Source organism: Cavia porcellus, unplaced genomic scaffold (assembly GCF_034190915.1).
Source record: "Cavia porcellus strain 051 isolate PalLab524CR breed Dunkin Hartley unplaced genomic scaffold, mCavPor4.1 scaffold_21, whole genome shotgun sequence".
Lineage (NCBI taxonomy): Eukaryota > Metazoa > Chordata > Mammalia > Rodentia > Caviidae > Cavia > Cavia porcellus.
Window position 1 is genome coordinate 47,184,540 of NW_026947504.1, and position 12,943 is coordinate 47,197,482.

Consider the following 12,943-nt stretch of genomic DNA (forward strand, 5'->3'; position numbering starts at 1 on the left):
CCGGCTCGCCAGCTGCAGGACGGGAAACGGGCAGGAAGCGCGCGCGCCCGATCGGGAAGGTCGGGCAGACTGGGGTGCGGCCACCGCGGGCTCAGGTCCCCCACCACGCACCCGCGCACCCCTCAGCCCACAGCCCAGACCCCGGATTCTAAGGGCAGTTTCCCTCCCGACACTTCAAAGTCAGTCACTTCTGCCCCAGGCTCATCATCTTCTGAGACAAGAAAAATCATTGGAGTGGCATGATGTATAGGCTGTAAATGTGATTTCCCAAATGTCCTTGAAGGGTGAAAGAGAACACAGTTCAGGTAAACTGCATCCTTCGGCTTTTTCCGCCTGGTGCCGGATTTGGTGAATTAGAAATAGCTACACATGTCAAAAGAAAACTATGCAAATGTTATAGTTGTCCTTTTAAAAAGGAGGGCACAGACTTTTAAATAAGCTAAGGTACAATGCAATTTACCATTTGCTTTCTTTTACACCAAAACTTAACCACTTAACACACTGTATGGTGATTGAGATCAGAGCTCAGCTCTGGGACAAGCCAGTGATTGAAAAGATGTAACCGGAACTTTGGGGAGGTGACACGTTCTAGTGGTTAGAAGATGAATTACATGAATTTGTTAGTTGTACTGTGAACGTCTCCACTTGGTTAGTAAATTTCACTGCAATTTTGTTAATGCTTAAAAATACATTTGCAGATCCTTGAACCGATCACTTTTTAAAAAGATAGCAGTCTTTGTATCATAGATAACAAATGTTCTAAATTCTTACCTTTTCAAACAGCTAACGCTAATAGTACTATAAAGTCCGTTTCAAAGCAAGCTTTAAGATCATCCAATCTCACTGCCAGTATAATTATCTACTCTAATATCCATATATCAAGTTAGGATTCTTTATCAAATATATGCCATAGAGTGGCTAGTACTTCCTAGTTTTGACAGCAAAAGCTCAGGGGAAAGGGCTTTAGAAGGTAGACAAAGCTGGATTAAATTCCAGCCCTACCAAAAACCCTAACTTCCTTCTCTAAACCAGAAAAGGCATGTAATAAGTTCTGTATTAAGTGAAATGTATAGAAAGCAATTTACTATATATGTTAATATTTGAAAGATACATTCTTCCCACAAAGCTACTGGGGGGTGGCTACAAGTGGTTCGATTGATATGCTTCATTTTTTAAGGAACAGTTTTATTGAGATGCTTGTAATTTTTGTCTGAATTAAAATTATTGCTGAAATGTATTACAGTATTAAACAGTTAAGGTACAGTTTAATACTCTGAAATTAACATAAAATGAGGGGAAAATGCTTTCACAAGAATGGTATGGCCTTGTCAGTACTGAACTAAAATGGCTCTCAAGATAACTCTGGATCAGTAACTGGCCCAGTGATCTGTACAAGTTATGCAAAACTGTACATTCAACAACCCCTTGTTTACACATAGAGTTCTTTTGTTTCCCAAGGTAATACTCTGAGATGAAAATCATAACTGACTCATGATTTCCTATCAGCACCCAAAGAAGCACATGAATGCCCCCATTTTTACACTATGATAGCAGCTTGTAAAAGCATGATCTTGCAGGTGTGTAACCTGACTTTTTGGGAGAGTTGCCCACATACAGACAGGTATGGCCCATGTCTTGGAATTTGCATGAGACAGCACAGATCCCAGAGAAGCAGCTTCTTAGGACAACAGTAAAGGAACTGTTAGTCAACTCAAGACAGCACTATAATCCAGGTCACTCAAATCAGTTAGTACTCAACTAGGAACCTACCATATTTGACCACTGACCTAGGACAGTGAGGATTCAGAGGTGGTGTATGTTTTTGAACTTCAAAGAAATTCAATTTGTTTTCTTATGGTATCAAGACAATTAAGAATAAGACAAAATATATCAAGTGTATGAACAGACAGTAACTCTTACAGACTTCAGCAACAGGAGAGCTGTGCAGGAGAGATTTTTCTGGAGGTGGCAGGACTGACCTGGCTTACTGTGCATGAGGGGAAGGGGTAACAAAAGGAAGTCTGAACAGACAGGGGACGTGTCCAGAACAGGAAGAGGCACACCTCACGCTGTTCCTGACCCATGCCTTCCATGTAGGGGCACTCTCCTGATCTTTAGGAGACTACTTTACCGGGCCCTTCCTCTCCCAAAAAGCCTCGAGAGGCCCCCAGCACAGCTGAAGGCTCCTCCGCGCTCCAGAGCATGGTGCCTGTGCCTGCCGGGGCAGCCACGCCAATCCCCCTCTATGAAGGTTGCTTCACATCTGTCTCCCCAGGGATGCCACCTTCTGAGGGGCAGACTGTCTTACTCACCTTTGTATCTTCCCCACAGAGTGAGAACTGAAGTAGGATAAAGAGGCGCCGCGGTATAAACAGGTATACACATCCTCGTTCATTCACTACATCTTTATTCAATGTTTTCTGTGCTGGCCCTGCTCTAGGTTCTGGGGACATATACATAAACAAAGAAAAGAACTCTGCCCGAGTGGAGCTTACACTCTAGATTGGGACAGGATCGGTAATACAGTTACACAAACCCAACCATACCTATTGGCAAAAAGACACACACGTTTACACAGTATAATTATTAATACTAGAAAAGTCTAATGGTGGTCTGCAGTTTTAATATACATTGACTTACTATCTGTATGATATACTCAAACCTACATATCACTCCACAGGAAATGAGACTTGGAACTCCATTGGCAACTGAAGAGATTTTAAAGGCTCGCTTTGAGCGTGCTTAATTTTGTCCTTCAGCAGTCTTTAAAACCTAATCTCAGAGGCCAGGGATTTAGTTCAGTGACACAGCACCTGCCTGGCAAGCATGAGGTCCTGAGTTCAATTCCCTGTACCACAAAAACAAAAACCTAACCACGTTACAAGTTGTGGACTCCACTGTTCCAAAATAAAGTCTTTGTGATTGCTGGGCAAAAGAGAACCTTTTTAAGGATCTGAGTATGGGAACAACAATATATGAGTTCACGTCTGGTCCACCTCTGCTGGTGAGAACACGACACAGCGCATCTGCAGTCAGTCTACAGTGGAATTCACAGGAAGAGTTTGAGGAAAAAGCAAAGAAATAATTCATGCCTCTTTCCTATTTCTTAGAGATAACTAAAATAGTAAGACCTCAAAGTCATAAATATTTATAAGCAATGCTTAATTATAAAATTTAAAAGAAAAATTCTTAACATTTTGACAGTATGACTAATGCCTAACGTTTTCAAATATTTTTAGAGTATTTTTTAAAATACCAAGTTAACAAAATCATTTTAAAATTTTGAAATAATTTTACTTTATATACATTAATACCAATCAGTTAACCCTGAAAACAACTTTCACTTAATACAATGTAAAAAAATTATCCTTGATAGTGAATAGAAATATTCCATTACAATAAAGCTATAAAGAGATTCATGCTCTTAAGAGCACAGTTAGGAAATCAAAAATAATTATACAAGTGAGAAGCACCAAGCAGAACGTTTTTGTACTTAGAGCGCCTGACTGGTTGACTTCTACCAATAAAGGGCCAAAATAACACCTAATTTGGCAAAAAATAAAAATACAGGGGTCTAGAAACAGTGAAGAATGCCCACTTTAAAAATAAAATAATAAAAATCACTTGTTTTTAAATGATGTGACATTTGCAAAGTATATTCATGTCATTTTTCTTCCCTATAGTTCACTTTATAGAACTCAGATTACCCCATTTTGTTAGTCCGTTACCACACTAATGTAAATAAATATACTAAATTATGTAGGTTTTCCTAATGAATCCAAACCTTTAGAGCTAGACCCAGTAGCTCCAACAACTCTACTTGCAACTGTTTCAACTGGTGAAACAAGATCCTTTATCACTTTTAATGTTAAGCTTAGACAAATGAGATACCAGGTTTGTGTGCATTTGTGCATGTATGTGTGTGTACAAGTCTGTCAGAGTCATGTGACAGTGTGTGAAACCCAGAGAGGCAAGACATACACAGTGGTCCAGCTAACCCCTACAAGACTTGGGCAGCCAGACATCACTGAATTACCCCCCAAATAAACCTGAGGCTGAGCAATGAGGTAATTAAGAGACCTGTCACCACAATGAACAGTCAGTGACAGCTTTAGAAAATGAAGACTAAAGCACAATGCCTTGGCCCCAGCATTCCTGTGACACTGGCGGGCCATAGCACAAACAGCCACTGTTCGGGAAGGGACCAGGGTTGGGAGCCCTGGTTTGGTGGCTGAGGACCTTAGCACTTCCTCAGAGGGCATCTACAGTGGCCTCTGGCAGTGGCTTCCACCCCACCCAGTGCAAACCGTCTTGGAGACCCCAGAGTGTGCACTTGGGCATCCCCCCCCCCCCGTGTAGGTGCTACCCCTCCTGGAGGCTTGGTGAACACCCCACTTCCTTTCCACTCCCAAATCATGCTCAGTTTCCTTCTGTCCTGTGTGTCCCTGAGTATGAGCAAGACCAACACACTATACACTGGAGAGTGGAAAAATACAAAGTCAGGCAGTCTACTTTAACATTCAAGCAATCTGTAGGTGGCACTGGCCAGTTTATATTTTCTCGGTAAAATTTTTTAAAAATTTAACAAAAAAATTTTTTTTACCAAGACAGTTTCTCTACACAACTCACAATGTATATGGAAAAAGGAAAAAATATTGCTAGAATATGATAGAAAGATTTCTAAAGTTCAGTGTTAAGACTCTTCTATGAGAGAAGAGGAGAAAGGAGTTTATCGGTTTTTCTATTTTTCTATTTCTCATCCTTGGCTTCCAAGTAAAAGCACACTCAGGTTCCTGTGAGTTAAAGTAGTTAAAGGTTCCATCTGCTCTTCAACTTATACAACAATCCTAGGGAATTCCTAACTGTCTGGCTCCCAAATCTGTAATCATAACTCTGGGCAGGTCTATACGGCTCTTTAATTTACTTTCAAAATCCACAGCATTTTAAAAACATAATTATACAGTTTCATTCTGTAAATGCCAGCCATGAAATCATCACTAAAAAATAAATAAAAAGAAACTAGTTGAAGTGTATATACGTTAACTTTTTTCTTTTCTTTTCTTTTCTTTTGGCTGCCATGCTGGGGGTGGATGGAGCCCAGGGCTTTGTGAATGTTGTAGCACCTCTGAGCCATACCCCAGCCTGCTCCTGTTCTAAAGGTCTGTTATTTACTCTGTTGAAGACATGCTTAAGACCGCCTAGAAAACCCCTTAGTGAGCCTTGTACAGCATTCTGCAGTTTGATATTCTGTTCCAGTGCAGCTGGGTTCTTAAACTACCCTGTAACAACCACCTCCTTCATGTACCCTCTGCCTCAAATAGGCACATCAGACACAAAGAAAAACACTTAATCCCATGAACATCAAAACAATAATCTAAGCTGTCCAAACATGCAGCTGCTTCTCTTTTTCTTCCCCCAAGAACTTAAATTCTCTATAAAATGGTAAGACAATGGGATTCAAGTTAAAACCTGCTATGTTTTAAGTTAAGCTCTGAAGGTTCTGCACAGATATAGCATGATTTTAAATTCATACTGGCATTCATTTTTCTGTATTTTCTTTATATATCCTAAATAAGTTTCCAGGACCGTAATATTTAGGGAGTGATTTTAAAAGTTTTATATTATACTATGAAGTCCTACTGAATTCTCAGTTTAATCAGGATTTACCAATTAGCTTAGTGTCACACAACTGCTAAACGATGCAAGTGTATGAACATGAAGTATTTCAAATGCAAACCCTTTAGCTCTGTGTCATAAATAAATTTGGGTAAAACCGTAAGCCTTCCACAGAGTCATCTCGGCAAAGATGGCCCATCTTTTCTGCAAGCAGCAACCTAGGAATGAGAGAAGAAGACATAACCATCTGCCCATTCAGAAACACAAACACGAGGTGTAATGAAGCACAAGGTCCTTACATACCTTTCTTTGGCTAGGAGAACAGACATTCCCACAAGCTTAGCAAACTCTTCTGATGTTAGGGAACCCTTCTCTGAAACCTAATAGTAATACACAGCAGGAAAAACAATGTGACTAACTTAGATATGCAGGTACAAACCACAGGTGGATATATACCAATATATGCAGGAACCGATTTACTGAATTTTCTACTAAAATCAAAGGAATATTAACTTTGCTACAGAACTAAACCTTAACTAATGCTTAGTTCTACAAAAATTGGATAACTCCCAAATAAATACAAGAGGTTAAAAGAGCCACATGAACCCCTTTATAATGTAACAAAGCAATGTACTAAGGGCTATAAAAGATATTAAATGTTCTGAAAAGTAATTCAGTATGTATTACATGCTCCAGTAAAGAACCAAAATATGTATATAGATTTAATTTTCAATATGTGACAGAAATACCTATATTGTTTCACTTTCCTTTTAGCTTAAAATGAGGCATATAATAACTGCGAAGTATTCATCACACAGGCTCAGCAGAGAAGCTGGAACAGTAATATTTTAGGTATCCTAGTAAGTAGTAGCAGTTTGAGCAGTAAATTCCATCTAAACTACAATTACTTATTTGTCGAAGCATTTATCTCACAGAACAACTTCCTTCTAGTTTTATAATGCTGCTGATGTAGGTGTTAAAGAAGTCTGGTTCTGTGTAGCAGTCCGATTCACAAATTCATGTTCTACCATGGAGCTTTCAGGGAAAAGCAAGCACCTCACTACTCTCTCCTTACTTCTAAGATGTTAAGGGGTCCATACGCTTCCAAAAGTCTTTTAAGGTATGACTGTGACTAATACATACTCATTGTGAATAACTAGCCATTTCTAATTTAGTCTCTGAATGTTACTCTATAGGGAAGTTAAATCCAAAAGGAAATCCTGCTTTTTGAGTCTCTAAGCTCGGGTGTTGGTGGCGAGCTCAAAGGACCGAGGAAGCCAGGTTCACATACCGTCTCCAGGGCTGAGGCCACCATTTCCTCTTCCTTGTGGGACTGAAGCTCAATTACCATGACTCCACTGTCAAAAACCCGGAGCCTGAAAAACAGGGCAGTGAGAACAAAGTCATGAATCATTTAGCATATCCAGCACTAAGGAGAACCACAGGCTTCTAAACTTTCTTTTACGTCCAGGCCTGAGCACAATGGTAATCATAAACAACATTTAAAACAAAATGACCAAAAGTAAAGAACTAAAGGGCTCATGAATTAACAGACAGTGTAGCAAAATTATAAGTTAAAACCCAGATCATTAAGATATACATAATTTTTAACCTGAGAAGGAAAATACAATCTAAACACCTACATTTCTGAATTTCCAGAGACCAACACCAATTATTGGGAAAGTTATTTTGACCTGGGATTCTTACCTTCTCTCCACATATCACATGATCTATAAGACCCATTAAAACACAGCTTGATATGATGGAAGCCAGCATGACAGAAGGCTTATGGTACCAGCTAAACTCTAGCCATATATAGCATAATTTGGGGGGGGGGGGAACCAGGGATCAAACTCACGACCTTGCACTTGTCAGGCAGGCACTTACGCTGCTGAGCTAAATCCCCGGCTCCGTATATAATGTCATCTTAAGAGGACAGTATTTTGGCTTTGCCATGTAGGGTGGTAAACTTGGCAGAACTTTCTAGTCTACCCAGTGCAGAATCAGGATTACAGATGACAAACTACCTGTGGAGATTCCTTACCTGAGAGGTAATTTCAGCACTTCAAGCATCTTACACGCATTCACTAAATCTTCTGGTGAGAGCAACTAATGGAGAAAAGAAATCCAGTTTACGCTGCAAATAATGTGAAGCTACACAACTGTAATGACCACGAAAGTGGAATAAGAAGTTTTTAAAATTATTACTTATTAAGGATTTTTAGGTGACTTAATCATTACAATGCAAGAAGGATTAACAGAGGAGCTAAAGATTTCAATTCTTTAAAGCAGTACTATTCACAGAAATGTAATATAGTATACATATGTAACTTCAGATTTTCCACCAGCCACATAAAAGGTTGAAGAGCTGGGGATGTAGCTCAGTGCTACAGCATTTGCCTAGTGTGGGCAAGATCCTAAATTCAATCTGCAGTACCACACCAAAAAAACATTTTTTGAGGGCTGGGGATTTAGTTCAGTGGCTCAAGCACTTGCCTGGTAAACATGAGGTCCCCATTACCAAAAAAAATTTTTTGGAGACACTGACATTTAACTTTATTTTGTACTAAGTTTTCTAAATCTGGTATGTTGCAAGTTCATCACTGTCCCGGATAACAAGTAGCTATCCCTTTGGGTAGTGGCGAGGGCAAGCACAGCTCTTACTTGCACAGGATAGCTCCAGAGCCTGCCAGGCCTAAGTCCAAGTCCCTGTTAAAGCACTGTTTCCAGGCATAGCCTTGGTCACGTTATGTAGCTGAAACCTCAACTTCCCGATCCACAAACTACCTCTGAGAGAGAGATAATGCAGCAGGTGCCTCACTGACCTGGGGGGTTGGGGGTGGATAAATGAGGTAATGTGAAGAAAGCCTGGTGAATAAGAACTTAGCGATGGCAGCTGTGATACTATTCAAACACACAGAACAGAGGCTGAACTTGTGAGGCTGGAAAGACACTGTGAGTCATTCACACGGACTGCATCTGACAGAGTTCCCAAGAGGACCCTGGAGGCCACAGCTACGAGTGTGCAGGGCACCACAGCCTCTGACGACACACACTAAAGCAAGGTGGCTTTTCCTCTGCACTATCCACACGGCAATCTGCGTCCAGCCAATTAATTAATTCAAGAGGAGCCGACTGTGGAAAACAGGCATCCTGCACAACTTCACTCACTACAACACCAAAGCAGAATATCAGAGCTGAAAGGTTTTGCTCAAACCATTACCTCAAAGGTAAGAAACCGAGTCCCCGAGATGTTAAATAAGCTGCCCAAAGTCAGCCAGCAAACCACTGACAAATGAAGAACATAAACCACCTGTTAGATCCCAAAGCAGTATTCTTTTCCTACACCGCTTCTCAAAATAGCTTTGACATTGACAACCCTTCCTCAAATTGTATTCACTCTGGGGGAATTTATATTACATTGAGAAAGTCTATATTTAGCTAAGACTGTCTAAATATGGTATTCTTACTTCCATTCCTCGAGCTCGGTTGACTAAACAGTACACCTCGGTGAGTGACATTATTCCCCCTCGCTCCTGTTTAAAATGTGGAAGACAAGTGAAATTAGCACCAGTAAGCATGACAGCAAAATCATAATCAAAGCAAAATCACAAATCAGAAAATCCCTCAAATTTTTAAAATTGCATTTATACAGTTTTTTGGTGTGCAAGGTGTGACTGAAAACTACACTGTGTTTAAATTGAATTTCTCGCAGTAATAGACAGATTGTCATCAATCTGCCTTGAAATACTCCTCTTTGAACACACTCTTTTCCCATTGTTCTTGCCACTTTCTGAGGCAGTTCTGGAAGCCTTTTTTTATGAGTACTTTTAGTTATCCTGTCACAGCTACTTTAATGTTCTGAATCAGTTAATACCATTTACCCCTCATGGTCATTTCGACTTTGAGGAAGAACCACAAGTCACACAGCACCGCATCCAATGAATAAGGCAGATGAGGACATACTCATAGTGTTTTTATTTACAGAAATTGCTATAAATGATAGACCAATGAGTGTTCAAAACAGTTTAAATTAAAAAATGTATTACAGTAAAAAACATAGGGCTGGGGATTTAGCTCAGCGGCATAAGCACCTGCCTTGCAAGCAGGCGGTCGTGAGTTCGATCCCCGGTACCGATAAAAACGAAAAAGACAAAAAAAAAAAAAAAAAAAAAAAACATAATGCCATCAATGCCCTCAAAATATTCCCCCTTTAAACAAACACGATGTGTCTTTTAGTATAAGTTTATAAAATTAAACATTCAATGTATTTTCAAATCACCGCTTATCTCTCAAAATTTCAGGATTTGAACTGATGTTATTATTAGTATTTCAGCATGTCTTAAATGAAAAGGGGCTCTACACCATGTTTTAAAAGTACATTTAAATATTTTAAGTTATTCCAACTAATAAATAAAGATTAACAATGCTGCCATTCTGCAACCACTAATGAACATATCTAGGTAGTAACAGTCAATAGCTGCTAACATTATGAATAAAGACAGTCAACATTATCTACCTTCTGATGGAAGTGCACAGCAACCTCATGAAATATTCTTATCAGAGAACTACAGATTATAGTGGTTGACAGGCAATACATAGAATAGGAAGCACACGGAAATATTACACAGTCAACACTATGAGACATAATAGGATAAGCTATTAAGTTTCTTCAAAATAAATTCTAGGAGTCAGGAGAAAGAAAGAGGAAGGGAAAATCCATGGAACAAAAAAAGCAATCCCAAACAAGACACAGATCAATCAACTTTAGTAATGTCAAAAAGACAAACTGTAAGACAAAACATTGACACTAGCTAGGTATTTGGTGGCACAACAGATTTAAATTTGGGAGATATGAAATGAAATTACATTTGTGTGCAAAAGAGTTTTTATCATTATAGTTACTGGAATAGATAAAATAAGTGACATCCGGGATTTACTTTAAAATGATTTTGAAGGACACTGGTTTATAGGCAAAGCTGGGTAACAGACATGGAGATTCATTGTGTTATTTATTCTGGCATATGTTTAAAATATTTCTTAATATGTGTTGTTTAATAAAGTTTTGGTCACCTGAATACTGTTAGACTAGATGAATATGTATTACAGATTATTAACACTATAGAATTATTAAACATTAACAAATATATAGGAATAGATCTATACAGACAGATCATATACTTCTTTTGAAAACAAAAACTTCCTATCAAATAAATTTAGAAAGTTGTAGATATCTGAAAGGCCAATAAAAAGCAATTTAGAGGATTACAAAAACTCATTAACAAGTAAAGTAAGCTAATTTTAATATTCCTGAAAGAAAAAAAAATGTCAATTGATAATAACAACATCACGAAAGGAGTTATGCTCTCAAGACTTCTGATGATAGGGACGTAATTAACAGTTTTTGAAGTACCCTTAGGATTGATTTTACCTCTAAAGGCGCCTGTAATATTCCAGCCAGCTGTTTGGCCAGCTGCATGTGGTACTGTGTGCCTGAGCCGTAGGTTTCCCTGGTAACTGGGTTAGCTATTCCCATGCTCAGCAAGTAGGATTTAAACCTGATGGTCTATAATGAGAGGAAAAATGCATAGAAAGACTGCAGGATTAGTCTCCCCATCACAACATTTGAAATCTTTTATCATAAATGCAATTCTGCTCAATTATTTCTCTATATATCCATTTCTACTTTTTTTCCATGCTGTGGACTACAAGGCAATGGATGTGTTAAGTAGTTTACTGCAGAAATCTAATTATTCTCCTTCCTGCTTCTCTCGTGGTCTCTCATACTCTGTTCACTTCACACACTTGGGTGAGAGAACATTTAGATACCGACTATTTTATATTTAATACCAACCAAATGATACAACCGAAAAAAAGAAATATGGATGTGTCCATAATGTACACAAATTTCATGAAGAGACATCAAGTTTAGGATGTGTATAAAAGACACTACAGCCAAGCAAACACCTATAATCCCGGCACTCTGGGAGAAAGAGGCAGGAAGATTGTAAATATGAGCCTAGCCCAGGATCTTACCAAGATCCTCTCTCAAAATAAAAAATAAAAGAAGGGGTTGAGGATGTAGCTTAGTGCAAAGATCCTAATTCTCAACACCTCAAGAAAAAACAAAAACCGATAAACCACAAGTGTCACTGTTACTGATGTTACTGTTGTACTCTGCTTTCTAGTGCTTTTTTAAACAGCATCTTAGGACTGTGGATGTACTCAGTGGTAGAATTTACCTCTAGAATTTAGAGGATTACAAAAACTCATTAACAAGTAAAGTAAGTAACCTAATTTTAATATTCCTGAAAGAAAAAAATGCCTGGGGCCAGGGATTTAGCTCAGTGGACTAAGCGCCTGCCTGGCAAGTGTGAGGTTGTAAGTTCGATCCCTGGTAAAAAAAAAAAAAAAGAGAGAGAGAATGCTTGCCTAGCATGCACAAGGTCCTAAATTCAATCCCAAACATCACCAAGAAAAAAAAAGGCATCTTTACCTCGTCTTCTGTGATATCACCTTGCTTTTCTTTAATTTTATTAGCAATTGATTTTGATAATTCCACCATTTCTTTAGCCTGTCAAAAGAAAAGACTAAAAAGAAATGATGTCCAAAATATCTTCTAAAAATGTGTATTTTCAAATTGAGTTATAAGTGGTTTGAATTTCAGAGGGAGAAAATGCTGTATACCTTGATCATTAGCTTGCTGAGGTCTTCGAAGGCCTGAAATGAGGAAAGGAGCTTTTGTTGGAATCTGTCTGAAGAATTAAAATACTTTAAAGCAATGAAGTACCTGCCATCTATTTTCTTCCCTATGATAAAAATTTCTGAAATTTTCTTACAAATACATTAATTAATAATATATATACCTTATTCTAAAATTGACGCTTTAGCTAAGAAAAACACATACTTTCTAAAACAAACTGCAACAAAGTCAAATTTTCAGAGATAATTATTGATCAAATATAAAAAACAACATACAGGTCACAAAGTATTATTCCCTTTATTTAACACAAGTAAGAAAATATGTCACTAGTTTTTCTAATAGAAGGTCAAGAATCTGAGGTTTGTGAATTTTTCCTGGCTGAAGATGGCAATATGCAGCTGCAAGAGTACTTTCTGGGGAACAATAATTTTTTCTGTAATAGCCGGTATGATTGAACTGAAACAGCAATCTGAGTAGTAAACTTTTTTTTATAGCTGTGGAAATGGTGGACATCAGACACAAAAAAAGCATTCATGTCAGATGTGGTGGTCCTCCCTGTAACTCAGGAGGCTGAGGCAGGAGGATCACCACAAGTCTGACACGAGCCTGTGCTACATAGCATAG

At 38.5% G+C, this 12,943-nt stretch overlaps 1 protein-coding gene across 2 annotated transcripts in view; it reads right to left on the minus strand.

Moving 5' to 3' along the window:
- Positions 1 to 2,390: 2,390 nt before the first annotated feature.
- The window catches only part of Vps36 (vacuolar protein sorting 36 homolog), a 30,681-nt gene continuing 20,128 nt past the window's right edge, over positions 2,391 to 12,943 (minus strand). The window contains exons 7-14 of one of the 2 annotated variants that reach the window (XM_063232672.1): positions 12,304 to 12,336; positions 12,113 to 12,190; positions 11,048 to 11,182; positions 9,087 to 9,152; positions 7,661 to 7,725; positions 6,908 to 6,992; positions 5,920 to 5,996; positions 2,391 to 5,834 (exon numbers count right to left, since the gene is read on the minus strand). In XM_063232672.1, coding sequence (XP_063088742.1) covers positions 5,741 to 5,834; positions 5,920 to 5,996; positions 6,908 to 6,992; positions 7,661 to 7,725; positions 9,087 to 9,152; positions 11,048 to 11,182; positions 12,113 to 12,190; positions 12,304 to 12,336 — 633 coding nt within the window. In that variant the 3' untranslated portion in view covers positions 2,391 to 5,740. The remainder of the gene's footprint in view (positions 5,835 to 5,919; positions 5,997 to 6,907; positions 6,993 to 7,660; positions 7,726 to 9,086; positions 9,153 to 11,047; positions 11,183 to 12,112; positions 12,191 to 12,303; positions 12,337 to 12,943) is intronic. The other variant, XM_063232673.1, reaches the window with a different exon arrangement.